General features: G+C 35.7%; 1 protein-coding gene across 1 annotated transcript in view; it reads left to right on the top strand.

Moving 5' to 3' along the window:
- EYS (eyes shut homolog) overlaps positions 1-22,464 on the top strand; it is a 1,650,074-nt gene that overhangs the window by 1,327,043 nt on the left and 300,567 nt on the right. The window contains exon 31 of the mRNA XM_030315776.1: positions 9,629-9,793. Coding sequence (XP_030171636.1) covers positions 9,629-9,793 — 165 coding nt within the window. The remainder of the gene's footprint in view (positions 1-9,628; positions 9,794-22,464) is intronic.

The raw sequence follows: 22,464 nt of genomic DNA, 5'->3' as shown, positions 1-22,464 counted from the left end.
TCAAAGACTCATCCTCAGAGACCTTCTGTACTAGGCAGTCTGAAGGCAAAAATATTATGGGCATGAGATATAAATCACCATGTCTGGAGCATCTGGGTGGCTCAGTTGGTTAAGTGTCTGACTCTTGGTTTTAGCTCAGGTCATGGTCTCACGGTTTCATGAGTTTGAACCCGGCGTCAGGCTCCATGCCAACCGTGCAGAGCCTGCTTGGGATTTTCTGTCTCCCTCTCCCTCTGCCCCTCCTCCACTTGAGCTGTCTCTGTCTCTCTCAAAATAAATAAATAAACTTTAAAAATAAAATAAATCACTGTACCTACCTAAACTTTTAAGTCTTACTGAAGACATTGAACTCAATGATAATTTTAGTGAGTGCTGCTTTTGTACAGCAAGAAGGATAGAAGCCAAATTAGAAAGGACTAAGGGAGTGGAAATATCTTAGCCTTAGCCTTATAAGTGTTATTTCACTAATTTTATCTGTTCTAATTCCCATGATTACTGGTAATTTTAACATTATAATTCTTCCAAAAATATATAAATAATAACATAACACCATTTACCTACCACTACCCAGTGTACGAAGCAAATCATTACCAATACATTTTAAGCCTCTTTGTAACCCAGTTTACCACTTCAGGAATAAACACTGTAGTGAATTTGTCTTTATCATCCTTATAGTATTGTTTTATTTATTTTAAATACTTTATATAAATAATATCAACTATATGTATTCTTTTGCAAGTTCACCCATGTCGGTAGGTTTTTGTGTGTGTGTGTGTGTGTGTGTGTGTGTGTGTGTGTGTGTGTGTGTGCTGATTTTGAAAGACAGGGAGAGGGAGAGAGGTGATGGGAAGGCACAGAGAGAGGGAGAGAGAGAGAATCCCAAGCAGGCTCTGCATTGTCAGCATGGAGCCTGAAGCAGGGCTCGAACTCAGGAACTGTGAGATCATGACTTGAGCCGAAACCAAGAATTGGACATTTAAATGACTGAGTCACCCAAGTACCCCCAGCCATGTTGGTATTGTAGGAGTAACACGTTTCACTGTTGTATAGTATTCATTTATATGCCCCTGTCACAATTTATACTCTCAACATTCTATTGATGAAAATTTGGACTTTCTTTGTGTTCATTTATTTTATAAGTTATACCCTTCCATATATTCTCATGTATGCCTCCTTCAGTAAATATACAAGAGATTCTTAAAATCTTGAAGAGCAATTGACTGCTGATTTATGCACTTCTTAATTAGTATCAGACATTGCCAAATAGTTTTCCGATATGTTTGCGCCAAATTTTACTTGCCCCAGTAATATGTAACAGTTCCAGTAACTCTAACACATCTTCCCCAACACTTGAAATTATGATACTTTTTAATTTTTGCCATCTGAAGACTGTAAAAATATGTTTCCAATAGTAATTGAAATTTGTATTTTCCTGAGTACTAATGAAGTGGATCATTTTTTTTTTTTAAGTTTTTTTCTCAACGTTTATTTTTATTTTTGGGACAGAGAGAGACAGAGCATGAGCGGGGGAGGGGCAGAGAGAGAGGGAGACACAGAATCGGAAACAGGCTCCAGGCTCCGAGCCATCAGCCCAGAGCCCGACGCGGGGCTCGAACTCCCGGACCGCGAGATCGTGACCTGGCTGAAGTCGGACGCTCAACCGACTGCGCCACCCAGGCGCCCCTGAAGTGGATCATTTTTAAATGTGTTTGGTTTTTATATCATTTGCCAAAATTTCTACTTTTTGTAATTTCTCTAATGCTCCGGATTCTCAGTTCCCATGATCATCAATGACTTACTGATTATGATTTTTCTTCCAATGTATCATGGCTGTGGGAACAAATATGGTAATCATAAAAATGTCAGTATTCTAATCCATATTACAGTTATGTTTTTAAATTAATAAATTAGCATCCTGATGTCTGTCATATGGTCATATTTAAATAGCATTAATTGTATTCTCGGGCCTGATTGCCCCATCCCTGATAAGAGCAAGTAGAGGGGTGGGTCATGGGGACTGGCAGCTTAATTGTAGCTTTACCTGTGAAGTCCTGAGTATCTTGCCTTAGGTTAATGATTTTCAAACATACTTAACAAACTATTACTCACAGTCTTCTATAGAACAGTAAAACCACTCTAATTGAAGCACCACAGGAGCCCAGACTCTGGCTCACCTGCTCTGCCATCAGAAACTGGGCAAGGTTAATCTGGGGGTGGAGGGAGAAAAAATACACATTAGAGATTAAAAAAAAAAAAAAGGACATAACCACAAAGTATACATTAAATTTTTTTATCATAGTGTTTATATAAATCAATGGCAATGTGTTGAGTAGGTCTGTGAAAGATATGATTTTTTTGAAAAAAAAATCACTAAAATGATTCAAGAAGAGGCAAAGACCAATAAGCAAAAAAGGCAGTGAAACTGAACAATGAATGTTCAAAATTCAGAGTAGGATAGTGTGGATAGTAACATTTGGGTATTTTGAGAATTATGTAGTCTTGGAAGGTAAGTGAAAAATGATCTTGTGTGTCAAACAAAAATGTTGCTTATGGTTCTAGCAATGGGAAACTATTTCAGTCTTTTTAAACAGGAAAATAATACAGTTGACCCTTAAGCGACACAGACTTGAACTGCATGGGTCCACTCATATGTAGATTTTTTACAGTACAGTTCTGTACATGTATTTTCTCTTCCTTATGATTTTCTTAATAACATCTTTCTTTCTGTAGCTTACTTCATTGTAAGAATTTAGACTATAGTACATATAACATACAAATTATGTGTTAATCAACTATTAATGTTATCAGTAAGGCTTCCAACCAACAGTATGGTATTAGTTAAGGTTGGGGGGAGTCAGAAGTTATACTCAGATTTTTTACTGTGCAGGGCAGGCAGGGGGGTGGTGGCCACCCCTAATACCCGAGTTGTTCAATCGTCAAGTGTATATAAATCTTTAAGACTTTGGAGTTTCTCACAAATCATATGTATAGTATGTAAGTCTATTACATGGCTCTTGGAACTTAATTTTATAACTTTGGAATAATGTACATGATTATACCTTTTGTATTTTTGAATATTATTTGCTGGGTTTATTATATTTTAGTGATGAATACTTTAGGAAGACAGATCTATGGACTAACTAGTGATATTCCTTTTAATCACAGAATTTAACAAAATTAGAATTATAAAAGAAGCAATTATTATGAATAAGTAAAAACAAAATATTTATTAATAATTGCATTGCATTAGTCTCATCTTCATTTCATAAACTTAGCCATAGGATTTATATGATGTTCTTTCTGGGGAACATAGTAAAAGATTCAACAAAAGCATTAAAATAGTATTTTTAATTTCTACTGAGTAAACCAAGTCTATTTCTCTTACAAAGAAAGAATAACAGGCAATATTATGTTTCTTTTAGTACCAGGAATTATAATAAAGTTGTATATGGATAATTTGTGACTTATTGCACTTGTAGCTTTCTTTACATGTTAATATGTCAGTGTCTGGGGTTCCATCCTAGAAGACTTTGATACAAGGCTAAGGGGATTATAATTTATACTATGGACAAAGGTGTTCCATTTCTATTTAGAATGAATAACATTGTACTGCTCAGTTGCATTGTGTTCAGGGTAAAGATTTCAATCTCTTCTGTGTTTTCTTTATCATAAAGAATTCCATGGTGCTCCCATGAATAACATTTCAGTGTATTGTTGCTATTAATTGACTGTGGTCCTGAATCATACTATAGAAATATATTTGGTAAAAACTATTAAATTCATCACATTTTTAACATAAGGCCCTTCAAACTCGGTACTCTGGTTTCTCTCCTTTGACAATTTGAATTTTATTTTTTTAAATATTATATAATTTAGGGATTTAAAGATCCTCCTTCTTGGTTAATTTATTGGTTTTTCCCATGAGTCAGAACTGATTTTAAATTTTGTTAACCATATAAAAGTTAATATAATTAGATAGATCAGCCCATATGATCTTTTAAGACATTTAAACATAACAGATGTCTGTGTTGTGATGAGAAGTCACCAATTAACTACTATTTTGTAAGATGTTTAATACATATTTCTGTATAAAGATGCTGTGTGTTTTTTTCATTTATAATTGGAAGAAAAATAAATTTGGAGTATGTTCAAATAGCATTGCCTGAAGAGGCTTTTGGAAGCAGCAGGAAAACACTCTACCTAACCCCAATTAGTCTTGTTTTCCACATTCAGGGCAGTTCTGTTTTCAAACATAGGCACTAAACATGATGATAATGGAAATTAATATGGTTAGAAAGCAATTCAATAGCAAATGTTTATTGTTCATAATTGTTGTTTCCTGTCGTAAGTTTCGTAAAATCTGTCAGCTCTAAAAAACAAAAAAAAAAAAAAACAAAAAAAAAACATTCAAGGAGTGTGTGAGCTGGGGGAAAAAGCAGGTGTGCCTGAATTATACAATAGATATGCTCTTGCAAAGTAATATGGAAGTCATTTTTTTTTAACAAATTGAATTTTTTTCTTCTGTTGATGAGTTCACTATTTCTCTGAATAAGGAAACCTGATTATGGATCCAAATAATTTAATTCATATATGAACCCATATATAAAAGACTGTTTTTCTTACAGAAATTTTTTTTTGTGGATTTATCAATAACGTGAAAAGGTTAACCACAAAATAAATGTTAAAGCCCCATCTCTATAGTCTTTCCTTATCCCATTTTGATTATAATTTTTTTCTGTTTCTTTTTTTTCTAAACTACCACAAATGATCATTTTCACTATATTTGTATTTGTCTAATGTCTGTATTTGTCTAAGAATTTGCCTATACTGTGCAAAACTGGTAATGCCATAGGGTGATGCAAAGATGAATCAAACACAGATCTTTCAGATCTGAGAATGAATCATATGGAAGGGTTGATGGGGCAGGTTTTGTTAGAATTTCCCTTTTATGTAATTTTAACATTTCAAATTAGGCTCAGTGCTTCTAAGTGGCAGCAAATGTCAGGAAAAATGGTCAAGAGACCCAAGAAAAAATTTACCACATCAGAAGAATAAATTCTAACTTCTAGCTTGGGATTGTCTTCCATGAAGCTAGAATCTAAGCTTCATGAGGATTAAGTCTTTATCTGTTTTTCTCACTACTATATTCCTTGACTGGTACCTGCCATGTAGTAGTCAGTCAATAAATATTTGTTGAATTAATGAACACATCAGGGACTCCAAGTAGGAGAGATAAAAGTAATATAAAGAAATTGTGTCTAAAACCATATCATGGTATAACTAACAGACATGCAACATCTAAATAGTTGCCAAATTATATGCTAAATATTTTATTAATTTAAAACCCAAGTACATTTCTTTGTAATCTTAACCATTTTTTCTGCCCTGGCTGCATCCAAATTTCTCATTTATACTTCTTCCAGTATAGAGCTAGCTACATTGTAGTTTAACTTGATTAGCATCTATTTTTCTCCTTGTAATATATATATTAAAAAGTGATGCGTGTGCAGTTCAGTATCTGACAAACATTGTGTTCCATCTGGTGAAACTCATACTGTGTTTTCTAATCACAAGCAAATTCCTCTGTTAATTCATCTATCCCCCAATGTCTTCTTAGAATTCACTTATTTAGACTATTCTGTTTCTGCTAATTAAAGTTAATTTACCTCCCTCATCCAAAGTAACAGATTTGCTATGTTACCAATTGTACCCAACATTTATGACAACTGTAACTGGAAGTAAAAAAACAAAGCATGTACCAAAACATTTGTAGATACAATATGAATGGAGTTCAAATTTGGGGGAGTATTCAAGGTGAGACTTGATAGAAAGGAAGCTTTATATAGCTAGGATATGGGGGAAGGGAATTCCAGACAGAACAGTGTGAACACAAGCAGAACCACAGAAGAAAGTGTAATTCAAGCTTACCAGTAGATCTGTGTGTGTGGAAGCACTGAAAAATAAGACCATGGAAGGCTTGGTGTACTCCATAAGCAGATTAATTATTCTGTTGTTAGGGAAGGATTTTGACCAAATCTCTGAGGTGATTACCCCTGAGTAAAGTTGACGTGATAGCAATGACAGCTAATAGAAACTATAGGCAGGGAGGCCAGTTAGAAAGAAGCTATTGCCAACAGTTAAGTTGAAGCATAATGAGAATTAAATAAGGGCAGTGGTAGCAGAAGGAAAGTTGCTAGATTTGATCTAAGAAAGAGGTGACAGGAGCCACCAATGGTTTGAGAAGAGATGGGTGGATAATGATGCTGAATTTCTAAGCCTGGGAGTGTAAGTGCTGGGAATAAGAAAATGGAGGAGGATCAGGTTTAGATAAAGCACAGACAAACTAGTTGACCCAGGACAGAGCCTTGGAAACTATGTGCATTGTGGAATAGTTTGAAAGAACAGTCTGCAGAGAAGCTGTTGTTCAGGTGAGGAGATGGTCAAAGTGCAGTATAGTGTCATGAGCAACAAGGAGAATGTTTTAATACAAATAAGTGTTAAGTATTACAGAGTTTTCTAGGCATCTGAGAACTAATGCAGGATTTGCTAAGTAGGCCTAAAAACAGATCCGTTTGAAAAAAGATCTAGTAAAATCTAGAGCCAAGGAAATTAATTTTGAGAAATTAAAGATTGTGTGCAAAAAGCCAAGAAATGCTAAAAAATATGTGATATTAAATATGTAAGTTACCATATATCTTAAATCAAGTAGTTGCTGATACATACATTATATTTATATCTGACAAAACAAAGTTATGAACATAACAGGACATTAAAAATTAACTCTTTCACATGCACCAAGATATAGTGCTGTAAACAAAATGAGATGCCATATCTAAAAACAAGATCTAACTGGGAAGAGTTCTTGATATAACAAGGATTTGAAGAAAAAAAAGAGGATTTTAGAGACGACTTTGAGGAAATGTTTTTGTAGAAAGCTATCTTGTCCTCACCTCACATTCTCCCACCCATCACATCTGACAGTGTTTGGGGGGAGCTAAAACCAAATCACTTGGAAAGGAAGACCATGGACCAACAGAGTCATATATTTATACCTGAGAAAGAAAGCCAAAGCAGCCTTCGGGAGTATATGTGCGTGCGTGCGTACATGGGAGCACGTAAAGACTGAAAACTAACAATACCCTCACAGACAGTAGAGCAGGGAATGTAGAAGTATTTCCCAGGGACTAGATACAGACCCCTCAGGAAAGAAATTTGGTCTAGGGTCATTTTTAGGTTCTACCCAAGTAGTAGTTTTTTCTAGTCAAGTGACCTAGACAGCCTTAACATTCCCCTCAGTTTGACTAAACTTTAGACAGTCTTCTTCCTGACTCTAGGCCCGTTCTGTGATGAAGATAGGAAGAAGCTTATATTTTTTAGGGGGTTAAGGCCAATTAGCAAACAGTAGTGTGTGATTCCCCCACCTCAGCTCTCAAAAGCTCTACCACTCTTTGTTTCAGAGGAATTAAGGAAAGACTGAATTCTGACCCCTCTCCTTTATTGCAGTAGTCTTGAATAAAGTCTTTGCCTGATTAACTTTATCTAGTACAACTTTTACTTTGACACAGGTAAGTGGCTGTCTACTGAGGAGTCTGTGCTAAAGTGAAAAATCAATATGGGACCAAGTTAGAAGTGACAAGCCAAAGGCAGGTCATGGCACAAGTCCTAGGAATTGTAGTTGGCAAAGGATTTCTAAAGAATTCACACATGCTCATGAGTCATAGGGTTCCCAGATTTAAGAACTAAAAATGTGACACATGGAGTTAAATTTGAATTTCAAATACAAATAATTCTTCTAGTATATTTTGTGAAATCTTTCATACATACTTACACTAAAACATTATTTGTTGTTTATCTGAAAATGAAACTGGACTGAGCATGTTGTATTTTATGACATTTCTACCGCAAGAGAAACCGTCAGTTTTAAACATCTGCTATTCCTAGAGAGTGAGAGCTTGCTTATAACAGCATCAATCACCAGCTCTTACAGCTCTCTTTTACTGTGTACTTCTCTCTCCTTTCCACTCCACCTACCCTCCTCCACATTCAAAGCCGAAAGGGTCAGAAACAGCAGCTAGCATGAACGGGAGGTGGTAAGACAAGAAAAAGAACAGAAATCAGCTTCCTTCTGCCCCTCAAGGCGGATAGCAGTGTCAGGTCCCTCCAGGTCTTGGCTGGTGGAAGAGGGTAGGGGATATCCTATCTCTGAAGGAAGATTTGAGTGTTGATAATAAAGTTGCATTTCCACATTCTGTGTATTAATACCTGTTCAAAGTACCAAGTCTAGGGGCGCCTGGGTGGCGCAGTCGGTTAAGCGTCCGACTTCAGCCAGGTCACGATCTCGCGGTCCGTGAGTTCGAGCCCCGCGTCGGGCTCTGGGCTGATGGCTCGGAGCCTGGAGCCTGTTTCCGATTCTGTGTCTCCCTCTCTCTCTGCCCCTCCCCCGTTCATGCTCTGTCTCTCTCTGTCCCAAAAATAAATAAACGTTGAAAAAAAAATTAAAAAAAAAAAAAAAAAAAAAAAAAAAAAAAAAAAAAAAGAACAAAGTACCAAGTCTATAGATCTACGTTGCTAGTCTATAGGTACATGACAATAAAATAAGTACTTTTCAAATTTTATGTGCTTCAATATTTTGAGATTAATCATTTAAAAGATTAATAACTTGGGGCATCTGACTCAGTCGGTTAAGCAGCCAACTCTTGATTTCTGCTCAGATCATGATCTCACAATTTATGAGTTTGAGCCCCCTGTCCGGCTCTGCGCTGACAGTGCAGAACCTGCTTGGGATTCTCTATCACCCTCTCCCTCTGCCCCTCCCCCACTTGCACTCTCTCTTTCTCTCCTAAAATAAGTAAAATAAACTTATTTTTTTTAAATAAAAGAGTAGTAATTCTAAAAGGATAACTCTAAAAAATTAACTTTGCATATTGTAGTAATACCACTTATAAAATATCTAAGTATTATTGGAAAGCACTAAATATTAATGAATATTAATAAAACTTTTCTGTGTGATAATTTATTTTCTTTTTAAATCTATATTTTTTATCAATCTCTACACCAAACATGAGGCTCAAACTCACAACCCCAAGATAAAGAGTCATATGCTTTTCTAGCTGAGCCAGGCAGGCACCCCACTATATGGTTTGATAGAGAGATTTTCTATCTTTATATAGAAATGCACCTATAGATTTTCTAATCTTTTGTGTCACAGATTTTTTTCAGTACTTTACTATTGAGGTGTAATTACACCAAATAAAGTTCATTGATTTAAGTATATAATGTGATTTATAGACATTCATATCAGAATATTTTAAGAATCTAATGAATACTATTATTTCACATGTGCAAAAACACAGATTTTGTTTCGTACAATTTCAGGGTGTTTATTTACCTTTAAAGCCCATCCATCAATGACAAAATTTTTGCTCTAGGTCTTTTCCTCTGGACTGGTGGTTGATTATTTGAGACAATGACTTCACAAATCTATTATACTTATATATCAGAATTTCTTAATATTGAGTCTAATGTTTGTAAATATAAACTTTATCTTTTTATATGAATGCTAACTATAAATGCTATGTTCTTATCTACGGATTAGCAGAATGTACTATGACCTTTTTTTTTCTTTCAGGTGCAGGTTTACTTTTTCCATCTTTCAGTGGGAATTCCTATCTAGAATTACCTTTTTTTATAACCCTGGATGAGTTCACATGTGTTCCAGGGAAAGAACATAACAGAACTGTTACCATCTACTTGACTATAAAAACAAACACTTTGAATGGAACTATTCTCTACAGTGAGTATTAAATGTTTGACTTCCTATATGTCAGTTTTCTTTCTCAAATGTTAACCTATTGAAGCAATGAATTATTCATTTAAATATTGTAGGAAAACTTTTCTAGCTTAGTGCATGAAGCATTACCAAAAGAAAATCTTAGTTCTTTCTAGTTTTCTTAAGAAGTTTCTTTAATTTATGAGTTTTTCAATGGAACATGACTTACAAACAGGCTCTGAACCAGCAAGGAAGAATATAGCAAGCATATGAATTTGATGGCATATGGCTATAGCAGTAAAACATAAATGCTTCAAATGTTTCAGAGCATATTTTTATAATATAAATCACTAAATATGAATTGAATTCAATACTTAGTAATTTGTAAAATGGCATTCCAAAGCTGAGGTTCATTCGATAATTGGGAAAATTTCCTATCACACTTTTAGCATTATCTTAGCTGGTTAGAAAAATAGTATAATATTAACAGTATTTATTTAAAGAAATGCATCTATATCAAGGTTTCCCTAATTACACAATGTGCTCACAGGGATTTCTATAACCAGAATTTACAGATTTCTTTCTTCTGTGGCTGAACATCACTAAAGTATATTCCGTGCAGTATTCCAAATGTGATAATGTTTTTTTTTCTTTTTATCTTTTGAAATGAATATACAATAGTTTTAACAATTCCCTATATTGGAGGTATAATGTCTTCAGTGCTTAGATAGATTATCCATTCTAGGGAAAGTCATTATTTCTAAAAATATTTTCTACTCTACTTTGAAATATTTTGCAAACTTGAGTCATCATTTTGTACTTTCCAAAAAAATTAAACCTTTTTATTAATGGCTATGAGTAAAATGCTTAAAAGAAGCATTTATTGGAAAACGGGGTGAAATTAGAAGTTTTGAATATTAAAACTGAAAATTTGGGGCACCTGGGTAGCTCAGTTGGTTGAGTGTTCAACTCTTCATTTTGGCTCAGGTCATGATCCCAGGGTTGTGAGATCAAGCCCTTGTATCAGGCTCCATGCTGGGCATGGAACATGCTTGAGATTCTCTCTCTCCCTCCTGCTGCCCATATCTCCTGCTTGCATCATCTATCTATCTATCTATCTATCTATCTATCTATATTAAATTATTATATATTAAAAATTATATACATTAAAAATCAATTTAAAAAAATTTTTAATGTTTATTTATTTTTGAGAGAGAGAGAGAGAGAGAGAAACAGAGCCTGAGTTGGGGAGGGGCAGAGAGAGGGGGAGACACAGAATCCCAAGCAGACTCCAGACTTCGAGCTATCAACGCAGAGCCCAACACAGGGCTCAAACTCATGAACTGTGAGACCATGACCTGAGCTGAAGTCGGGCACCCAACCAGCTGAGCCACCCAGGCGCACCTACACTAAAAACAAATTTTAAACTGAAAACTTGTTATATTTTAGAAAGAAACTAATGTCAGAACTAGACAAACATTATTTATTTCCCAGGAGTGTAAGCACCCATGTTAAAATGATGGCTTTAGAATGAATTATTTATAAATCTGATTTATTTATATTTAGAGAGAGAGAGAGAGAGAAAGAGAGAGAGAGAGAGAGAAGAAAAAAAAGGAAAAGGAAAATTTGTTTTATGTATAAAACCTAAGTTGTGGTAGACAACCATGAAATTTGGAGGTAATAGTATATTGCAGGGGAAAGGAAACAAAACAAAACACAGAACAAAAGACACAAACATAATAATTTAAAGACACAAAGCAAAGTGATTTTCTGGCTTTGCAATTTTTTTAAGTTATATAGAGTAAGACGGTGTTTTCTTGTAGAGAGTGTGTCTTTACCAACTAAAAACAGCTCATTGCCAAAGAAGCAGCCAGCCCCTGGGAAGTCTCCTCTGGGCTCATGCTCCTGGCTCATATCTATGCTTGTGCTCAATGTGCTCTTTTTAAAAGCCATAAAAATACATGCCAAGCATATATACACCCTGTCCAAGTTGGTACTTTAATTTAAACCAATAAACTGAAGCGGATGTTAGTGGCATAAGATTATTCTTGCTTTTTATATCCAGTGACCTCCAAAAAAAAAAAAAATCAAACTAGAAATTATTTAAAAAAAAAAACAAAACACCATGCCTTTGTAATGATTATCAATTTCTGTCTTTGTCTTACATAATTGTTGTCCCAGAACTGGATACATCAAAGCTATTTACTCAAGGGAGTTTCATAGCCTGTGAATGGAGAAAATATTTTTGTCTAGAAAGCATTCTTTTGTTCATCTGTAGAGTGGTAATTTAATCCTACACTGTTGGGAATACCTCAGCAGAATGTTTCGTGGGATTTTTGCTTTCAGCCCTCTTCGAATTTATCAACCTCATAAAAGCCTCACAACAGATGAACATGAAGATTTTTGTGATTCAGTTAAACATCCGTAGTTTAAAAGGTGTCCCTTAACTTGACTTAAGGGCTAATTTTCTTTCCTTTGAAGTCAGTATATTACATGTAGGAGCAATTAAGAATAGTGAGGAAATTAGAACAGATGTTTCACTTTAGAGACTAGGAGTTGATTTTTGTCTGTTTTGTTTTGTTTTGTTTTGTTTTTTAGTTTTGTCATTTTCATTCCTGGACATTTCAGTAAAAACTCAAATCATTCTACAAACATTTATTGAATACTTGTGTTTTATATCACCCAATTTTAAAGGGAGAAGGATAGAGAAATATCAGGTTGATAAGCCAGTGTCGGCTTTGAATTATATTCCTAGTTCAAAAGTGTAGATTTATCTTTTCTCAGTTTGCCTCACCAACTAATTGATGTTGAAAAGGAACAAAAGGAAGATAAAACTGGAATCCTTATGGGGTTACAGTAAAAATCCTTAGAAAGGATAGTTTAAAAAAGAACTCTCTGTGGGAGAGAGACAGCTCTGAGAACAGCAGTCAAGATGAAAAGAAAGCTTTTTGAATCTGCCACTGAACCAATTCAGAATTCTGGAACCCCGTCAAAGGAGCTACTAATAGGTCACGGGAGAAGGGATGAGACCACACAAAACTCTTTAGGTGCACTTTCAGAAAATGAGCTCTATTTGGCCAGCGGTATCAATCAGGAGGTTTCGTCATGAGATGTATTACTATGCAGTTGAATCCCATTCTGTGCTACTTCTTTGAAAAGAAATAAGCATGCCCTTTGGAAGTATGTGATCTTTGAGAAGTAGGAGCAGACATCTGACCAAGTTGCAGGAGGCAAATTACATGAGCAACTCCAGTGAGAGAACAAGATTCAGAAGCAATCTTTGTATTACTTAATATTTGTATTTGAGAAAGAAAGTATAAGAAAGGCTAGTCTTAGGTATTTATTCCAGGTAGAAATTGACAGAACAAGTAGGATCATTGGATCCTCCTTTTTCATGCATTTGGGGAGGGCTAGAAGAAGAGATTTCTGAGATTGCTGAGGAAAACACATGAAATCTAAAGTATCATAACATCTGCTTTTCTCTATAAAATGATTCCCAGTAGAATACACAATATCTTCATTAGAAACTTCTTACGCCAAGGCCAGTGAAATCCCACAGTAGTTCCTGACAGCATTTAATAAATATCTTCTTATCTTCTTTTCTTAGAGAAAAAAGTGTGCTCAGTTTTAATCAATTTTACAATGTGCACTGTAAAATTCTTTGAATATCTTTGTCCCTCCTTGATAGCTCCCAGTGGAGCTTGCTCCAGACGGCTAGGAGAGGGAGTGGAGTGGAAAGCATGGTTGGATGAATTCATACATTGCCATTTACAAGATACACAAAGATTGCTTTTCATCTTATTTTTTATGACAGGAAAGTCAAATTCAACAAATTTTAACTGAGTGCCAAGAAAGCACATCACACTCTTCTAGGCACTATGACCTGTACAAAGAGAGATAAGAAATAACCTGTACCCTTTTCTCACCGTTTAGCTGACTGTGATAGGACTTAATTATAATAAGAGTAGAAATTAAGAACAAGGGCTGAGTAAAGAGATGCCTTACACTAGGAATCTGTGTTTATGTCTCTACACCTAAATAGGGAACACTTAGTAATCTGGAATTATGTTTTACATCTCTCTTCCACCCACCTCCTCAGTACTTTACCAGTGCCTTGTGTAGAGTAAGGTTTTTAAGAATTGTTCATAAAGTTCTGTTGATGAGTTACTCAACTGTGATTGTTGTGATGAAAAATGAGTAGGTATTGAAACTATACTTTAAGAAACCATTCTGTTAGTAAGCAAGTTTAAAAAAATGGTGCAGATTTCAAGGGTTTACTCAAAATTTAGCTTAAAGATAATTTTATCCTGGGTCTATTTAACGACCAGGAGCATAACAGGGGTTGGCAGTTTTTTCTGTAATGGCCAAAGAGTAAATATTTTACGGGCCACACACTCTGTGTTACAACAGTTCAACTCTGCCAGTGTAGCATGAAAGCAGCCATAGACAGTATGGGACTGTGAATGAATACAGCTGTGTTGCAAAAAATCTTTTACTTGCAGAACCGAACAGTGGAAGAATTTGATCTGTGGGCTATAGTTTGCCAACCCTTGACCGAGAATGATGTGATTTGTTAGACGTCTCTTGAAAGAGAACATTGTGTTAAGAAAAATTAAACTCTATTTCTGTGATTGAAATTTATGAAGACATAAATCAGTGAGAGATACACAGTATTTCTATGTAATCATATGTAATTATATCAAGAAATGGACCAGTGAGGAACAAACTTGCTTCTAACAGACAGAGGTAGGGGCAAAAACAAACAAATGAGCCCATTCAAGGATTGGAATCGGTGCCATGCCCACCTCAAGAACAGTAAAATCCAGGGGCGCCTGGGTGGCGCAGTCGGTTGGGCGTCCGACTTCAGCCAGGTCACGATCTCGCGGTCCGTGAGTTCGAGCCCCGCGTCAGGCTCTGGGCTGATGGCTCCGAGCCTGGAGCCTGTTTCCGATTCTGTGTCTCCCTCTCTCTCTGCCCCTCCCCCGTTCATGCTCTGCCTCTCTCTGTCCCAAAAATAAAAATAAAAACGTTGAAAAAAAAATTTAAAAAAAACAAACAAACAGTAAAATCCAGTGATTAAGAAAATTACTATGGAGCTAGACTATCTGGCTCTGCCCTCTGGGCAAATTACTTAACATCTCTGTGCCTCAGTATCTGTGAAATGGAATCGTATTATTTGTAATAATACCATAGATATGAAAATTTCGTTGTAAGGATGGGGAGAGTTAACACATTTAATATGCTTAAAATTGTGTTTGGTGTATGGCAACATGAAGTCAATGCTAAATATCTTCTTCAGCTAATGTTCTAATCCTTCCTCTCTCATAACTTGCCTGGTAAGGAGTCTTGGGAATTAGATGCCCAGGATGCTATATTCTTATCTAATAGGTGTCCTTAACATTACATCCATTTGATAGACATACCACCCTGAGAAAGAATATTTAGACTATAAAAATCTTGGAATCAGAAATGAGACAGTAATGGAGCAAACAGTAGATGCAGTTTTTTGTTTCATTTTTAACCATTTCATCCAAATGAGGAGGATTCATTTCCTGTAAGAATCTTGTGTTGTGAGTTGTATTTTCTTTCCTGGTTAAGCACAATTAGCAGCTGAGGCAAAATTAAAATAGGGTCTCAATAAATTTTAGCAACTGTCCCAGAAGCCACTCTGCAGCAGCATGTAATAAACATGTGTTAATAATTAATTATGTGTGCCAGGCTGCTGCCACGATGTAGCAGTTCTCCTGGAACTTCTCTGCCTCCCATTTTTTCACAGACCAACCAGATCACCCCAACCACGTTCTAACTACTAAAATGTGTTACTGCTCATGTTGCCCCCATTGCTCTAAGATGTCTTCAACCCTGAGCCACTGCTGCTAAGATTGATACTGGGTTTGCTGCTGCTACATACAAATAAAGACCTTTAAGGAGAGCCAGAAAGGGGAATTCTTCAGCTACAGTCAAAACATGTGTGCTCAACAGAGAACTCGATGCAAACTCAGGGAATAGTTTTTGTTACATGCCATGAAGGCGCCACCAGGGACGGAGAGATCATCCGTTTACTGCCATAGGCAGTCCTGATCAAAATGTCAGTAGGTAACCAAAGGTAGATGTGAACCCAAGTTAGCTGTGAATTAATTGTACAACACAAGATAAATCAATTAACCTTTATGTATTTCAGTTTGATGACAAATAATGCAGATGAATTTTTATTTTCAAGTTCACGGGGTCTGAAAATGTATATAGGGCACGTGGGTGGCTCAGTTGGTCAAGTCTTTGACTTTGGGTCAGGTCATGATCACATGATTCATGAGTTCGAGCCCCACATAGGGCTCTGCACTGGTAATGGGGAGCTTGCCTGGGATTCTCTCTCTCTCCCTCTCTCTCTGCCCCTCCCTCACTCACAGTCTCTCTCTCTCTCTCTCTCTCTCTCTCTCTCTCTCTCTGTCTCTAAAAATAAATAAATAAACTTAATAAAAAAAAAAAAAGAAAGAAAGAGTGTGAGGCACCTGGGTGGCTCAGTCGGTTGAGCATCCAACTTTGGCTCAGGTGGTGATCTTGTGGTTTGTGAGTTCGAGCCCCACATCGAGCTCAGTGCTGACAGCTCAGAGCCTGGAGCCTGCTGCTGATTCTGTGTCTCCTGTCTCTCTGCCCTCCCTTGCTCCCATTCTGTCAATCTCTCTCACAAAAATAAGTAAGCATTAATTTATTTAAGTGTATATAAAAGTGTTTTTGAAAAATACAAAGTACCATATAAAGGTATGAAGGGATTTTTTGTTTTATGAGAAATGGTAGAAATCTATATCACTTTATGGAAATTTCCAAATTGGAACCTCTGTATACCTGATTTAATAAGCATGCTATCTGTATTCATCACTATCAAGCCTATAAGGAATGGTGAATTTTATTTTAATTCAAACTGATGACCAGTTGTTTATTTGTACATGAACTCAAATCAAACTGTCATTGATGTTTGGGAGCACTCATTACAATAGTTCAAATAGAGAAAAATTCGCATTTTTAATGGAAGTGGTACCATATAAACCATAATTACTCTCTTGAGTATTTCAATTAAGTGATAAAGTATCTATGCTTAGAAATTTTTGGGTCTACAACCCAATATAATAACCAAGCAAACCAAAATTATAAAAACTTGAGGACATAATTCTTTCCATCTCTCTGGCTTATTTCATTATTATTCCTTTCTTGTAAGACTAAATGTATACTGTACACTGTATAACATGTATATACCTTTATGCTATGTATATAATTTATACATTTTAGACTCAATTATTAGGGTTATCTCTCTAAAATGCTATGATATGATATCTAGAAACTAGAGTTCTGTAATTTTTAAGTAATTATTAACATTTATTGTTCTAAGAAGCAGTTTCTATATTTAATAAATCTTAAATCAGGAGATACAATTGATGATTTCATTAGTATAAATTGGGGAATTACAGACTTTGTAAAGTTTCAAAATATTTTCTTCATAAATATTCAGAAAAACTCAAGACACAAAGGATTCATTGAAAAAATTACTACACAGCCTAAAAGCATAAAGAATCCTTTCAAAAAGGGTAAGTTCACACTTCTCTGCTAATGGATCATCAAATGTCTTTTCAGCGAAACAACAGAATGACTCTTTTTCAATGGCTTAACATTGACATCTTCCACAGCCTTCAAGTCCTGTCCAAGGCAGCACAGATTGGATATTATGGGGAAAAAGACACTGCTCTTCACATTTGTCATATATCACAGAAAGAGAGATGCACATTTTCTTGATATTTTTGGGTTCAATGAGCACTGTTGAACTAAATTTAATGTGGCATATGGATTACTCAGCCCATAAAGTTTATTACAAAAATATACATCTGACAGTAGTCATTACTTATGATTTTCTTTAGAAGTTCTATTTTGAAAATTTTATATTTTATTTTACTAATTGCCACTAATTTTTCATTTTTTTATTATAGTTGTATTTGAAAACATGTTTTTAGTACTTGTGAGATAATAGAGATATATATATTTGTCTCTGCCTCCAGTTACTGGCACAAAACTCCTAAAACCCTTGTAATTTCTTAAGTGATAACACTATGAGCATCTCTTGTTCTAATATTTGTCTTTGACCCTGTCCCTTCATACCAGGCTTCTAAAACTTTAGTAATTTGTAAGTGATAAATGCAGTAGGAGCATATTCTGTTCTAATAAGGGACTCTGGGTGGGATTCTGGATGGCTCCTTGGTGGGGGCTGGTCATCAGATAGACCAAACTTGTGATTGATGCTTGGAATTTTCAGTCTAAGCCCCCCACCCTCCACAGAGGAGAGAGGGGCTGGAAATTGGGTTAATAACTGATCATGCTTACACAAGGAAGCCTCCACAAAATCCTAGTATCTCTCAGAGAGCTTCCAGGTGGGCAAATGCATCCTCATCAGGGGGGTGAAGCACCCAACTCCACAGATGCAGAAACTTCTGCTCTTGGACCCTCCTATTCCTTACCCTATGTATCTCTTCATCTGGATGTTCATCTGTTTTCTTTATCATGTCCTTTAATAAACTAGTAAATGTGTTTCCCTGAGTTCTGTGAACACCTCTAGCAAATTAATCAAACAATCTTTGGAATGTCTGATCTATAGCCAGTTGGTCAGAAGCACTGGTGATAACCTGGGCTTGCAACTGATTTCTGAGGTATGAATTGTAGGTGGGGGGCGAGGGGCAGCAGTCTCATGGGACACCTAACTTGTAAGGTCTGACACTGTCTCCAGGTAGGTAGTGTCCAAGTTGAAATAAATGGTAGGACACTCAAATAGTGTCACAGAGAATTGCATGTATGGGGAAAAACCTCCACACATTTGGCAATCAGAAGTGAAGTGTTTTATTTGAGGAGTAAAGGAGACTCATGGGAAAGAAAAACACCATAGAAAAGTAGGGTTTCATAGCAGCACTCTCAACAATAGCCAAATTATGGAAAGAGCCTAAATGTCCATCAACTGATGAATGGATAAAGAAATTGTGGTATATATACACAATGGAATACTATGTGGCAATGAGAAAAAATGAAATATGGCCTTTTGTAGCAACGTGGATGGAACTGGAGAGTGTAATGCTAAGTGAAATAAGCCATACAGAGAAAGACAGATACCACATGGTTTCACTCTTATGTGGATCCTGAGAAACTTAACAGGAACCCATGGGGGAGGGGAAGGAAAAAAAAAAAAAAAGAGGTTAGAGTGGGAGAGAGCCAAAGCATAAGAGACTGTTAGAAACTGAGAACAAACTGAGGGTTGATGGGGGGTGGGAGGGAGGGGAGGGTGGGTGATGGGTATTGAGGAGGGCACCTTTTGGGATGAGCACTGGGTGTTGTATGGAAACCAATTTGTCAATAAATTTCATATATATATAAAAAAAAAAGAAAAGTAGGGTTTTCCCTACATAGGAAAGTAGAAAATGGAATTTTTGTACTATAGTACTATTTGTGAAAGACAAACAGTTCTTCCTGAGTGTTTATTCATAGCTTTTCTCTAAGTATTTTCTCAAAATATAGGTTTGTGATGCAAAGTCAGTTGATTTTAAAGTGAAAAAATCAATCTATCAAACAATATGAACTGTATTCCCTGAAATGGATAATTTGCTATTGAATCATGCAAATACATCAGTAACCTGAGGTCTTCCATTGCCCCCTCCCACCATCATGTTACCAGCAAAACATTCTGAATTCCTTTAAAAGTATTATTATATAAAACAAGAAATCGCTTATTAATAGAATAAGTCCAAATGATGAGTTTAAAACTGTTACTATTTGGCAGACTAGAGAAAGAACTATGCTTAATTGTTTATTTTTATTTCATTCCCATTACCTTTATTAAAGCTGCCTTTTTGTGTTCTATATCACAGGGTAGCTCTGGTTCATGATGGGATGTTGATGTACTTGGATAAGACCATTTATCCCTGTCATTGATTTTAATGACTGTGCTTCCTTTAAAAATAACTCATTCTTGCATTATACTACATATATCTTGTTTAATGTATATAATTTTTAAAATTCAGTTTTTGAAGCTTTGAAAAACAGACCTTGTACATATGGTACAACAGCTTGACCTAAATGTTCAACTTTCTTCTACTCTACTCCGTATATCATATTTTTAAGCCTTATCTTGAAAATAGGAGTTTGAAATGATAATATACTTTAGAAATATTAAGTAATAGAAACTTCAGGGTAAAAATGGGGAAAAGAACTGGATACCAGACTGTCAGTTAGTGCATAGCAAAATGAACCACCCTCCCCTCTCCCAAAATGATGGGGGTGGAGAACAAGCCAAGAATTCAAGAAAAAAACAATTTTATGCCATTCTATGATATAACTAACCTTTTATATATCCAAGAAGAGAAAACACAAGATCCTGGTACAGAGTGTTGCATTTCTAAAGGTGCTCTCATTGCCCCCAGCTTCCTCCCCTCAGTAAAAAGAGGAGTCATAAATAATCCTAAATCTTTAATTATACCATCAAATTCAGAGAAAAGCAGCCTAAGAAACTGAATAGGAAGTCATGGGGAAAATAAGGGAAAACTCTGAAGAACAGAAGCCCAGAAGACTGCTAATGGATCTGAGGGGAGGCAGAAAAGGTAAAGCTGCATCGCTCTCTGACAGGAACTGGACTAATTTGGGGTATTGTACAGCTGCAGTCTTCAGAAGTGTGATAAAAACCTAGACGGTTTGAGTGGGCTCTAAGAAAGGGCGTTTATGAGGATCTCAAGAGTGATTTTCAGCCATATTCATTATGCCCTTTGCTACTCATACTTCGTTATTAAATCTTTAATGCTGTTATTCTGTCCAATTTGTTTTCTTCCACAATATCGATTTAATCTAAATTATTTTTTACTATATTTCACTTTGTGTTTCTCTTACCGAATTTATATTCTTAATAAGCGCTACAGCACAAAGTACTCATGGGAAATCTGTTTCTTAGATTTTGTATGTCCCCAAATTTTCTGATTTTCAACTGTATTTTGAATCCTTCTTTTCTGTCTTCCTACCCGATCTCAGTCATTCATAAGGGTGGGCATCTCTATCCAGTCCAAGATTGCTATGTTGCTTAACACCAGGGGACCCCCTTTGCATTGTATTCGAAATGTGAATTTTTCTCCTTGGAGTTGGTTTTGGTTTTCTTTGCTATCATATAATGTGACTCATTTCTCCTAATATACCTCAAAATTTCTAAAACTGAAATTAGCTTATTTTCTTTGTTAAAAGGCTAATTTTCAAAAAGGTATATAAAATGAGCACACATCAAAAATTTTATTTAACCTCTTAATGAGGGAACTGGTAAGATACTATGACTAGTTCAGAAGAGCAGTCAAGGAGTAGATATATATATATATATATATATATATATATATATATATATATATACATACATACATATATGAGATTAAGGAATTTTGAAGCGAATTTACAAATAGAGACTTTACAAAGCAAGTCTACCTACGGAGTAACAATCAGTTGCACTTCACCAGGCACAATCAGTTTAAATTGCTATAGACAAGAATAACTCAAATTATTATTAGTTTTCATCAACTTACAGTTGTAAAATATCTGAAAGATAAAGACAGGTGAGGAGCACCTGAATGGGTAAGCTAGATTTTTTTTTTCCTATTTCATATTATTTCACAATTTCTCCTGATACCTTTCTCTGAACCATTCTTTGAAATCCAAGCGTTGCTTGTGTTCTACTCTTATAGAGCCTGAAACATGAGGGAGAGATAACTTAAGTTTCCTGGCATTCTTTTTTTTTTTTATTTTATTTTTTTTTAATTTTTTTTTCAACGTTTATTTATTTTTGGGACAGAGAGAGACAGAGCATGAACGGGGGAGGGGCAGAGAGAGAGGGAGACACAGAATCGGAAACAGGCTCCAGGCTCTGAGCCATCAGCCCGGAGCCTGACGCGGGGCTCGAACTCACGGACCGCGAGATCGTGACCTGGCTGAAGTCGGACGCCCAACCGACTGCGCCACCCAGGCGCCCCCTTCCTGGCATTCTTAATGAGATGTTAAAGAAACATTTGTCTGGGGTTCAGTGATACTTTACATTTCACTTTGGTTTCTTTTTTTTTTTTTTCTCTTTCAAATTGATGTGAGCTCTGACACAGAGATATTTCAAGTTTATCTAGATCCTTGAGCATATCCAGGGTCCTTTCAGATGTCTGTAACATCAAAATTATTTTTTTCAAAATTATTTTTTAATAAAACCAAGATATTTGCCTTTTTCACTGTGTTGATGGACATTTGCACTCAGGGTACAAAAGTCACAGTAGATACAGTATCTGGCACCTAGTGTCATGGCGGAGTATATTTGTACACCCAAATTGTACTCATTTTATTCTATTCCACTATGCACTCAAAGTAAAAGTCAACATAAAAATGCCCTAATGGTGCAGAAAATGCATTTATTTTTTAAAATTCTCAATCCTTGTGTATGCAACTTTTTAATGTGCTGTGCATAAAAGCAAAAGTATACATCAAAGCAAGTCTGGTGCATACCAATATATAATCACTGTCTTGAGGAATAACACTTGTGCAGTTTTTTTAAGTTGCTAGTTGAAGTAGCCATTATGAAAACATGACTTGAAAAATAACTAAAAGATAATCTGTGGCTCTTCAAATCTGAATATTTTGCAGCCATTTTCTCAAAAATT

Source organism: Lynx canadensis, chromosome B2 (assembly GCF_007474595.2).
Source record: "Lynx canadensis isolate LIC74 chromosome B2, mLynCan4.pri.v2, whole genome shotgun sequence".
NCBI classification, from domain to species: Eukaryota; Metazoa; Chordata; class Mammalia; order Carnivora; family Felidae; genus Lynx; species Lynx canadensis.
This window is presented reverse-complemented; position numbering and strand designations above follow the sequence as displayed.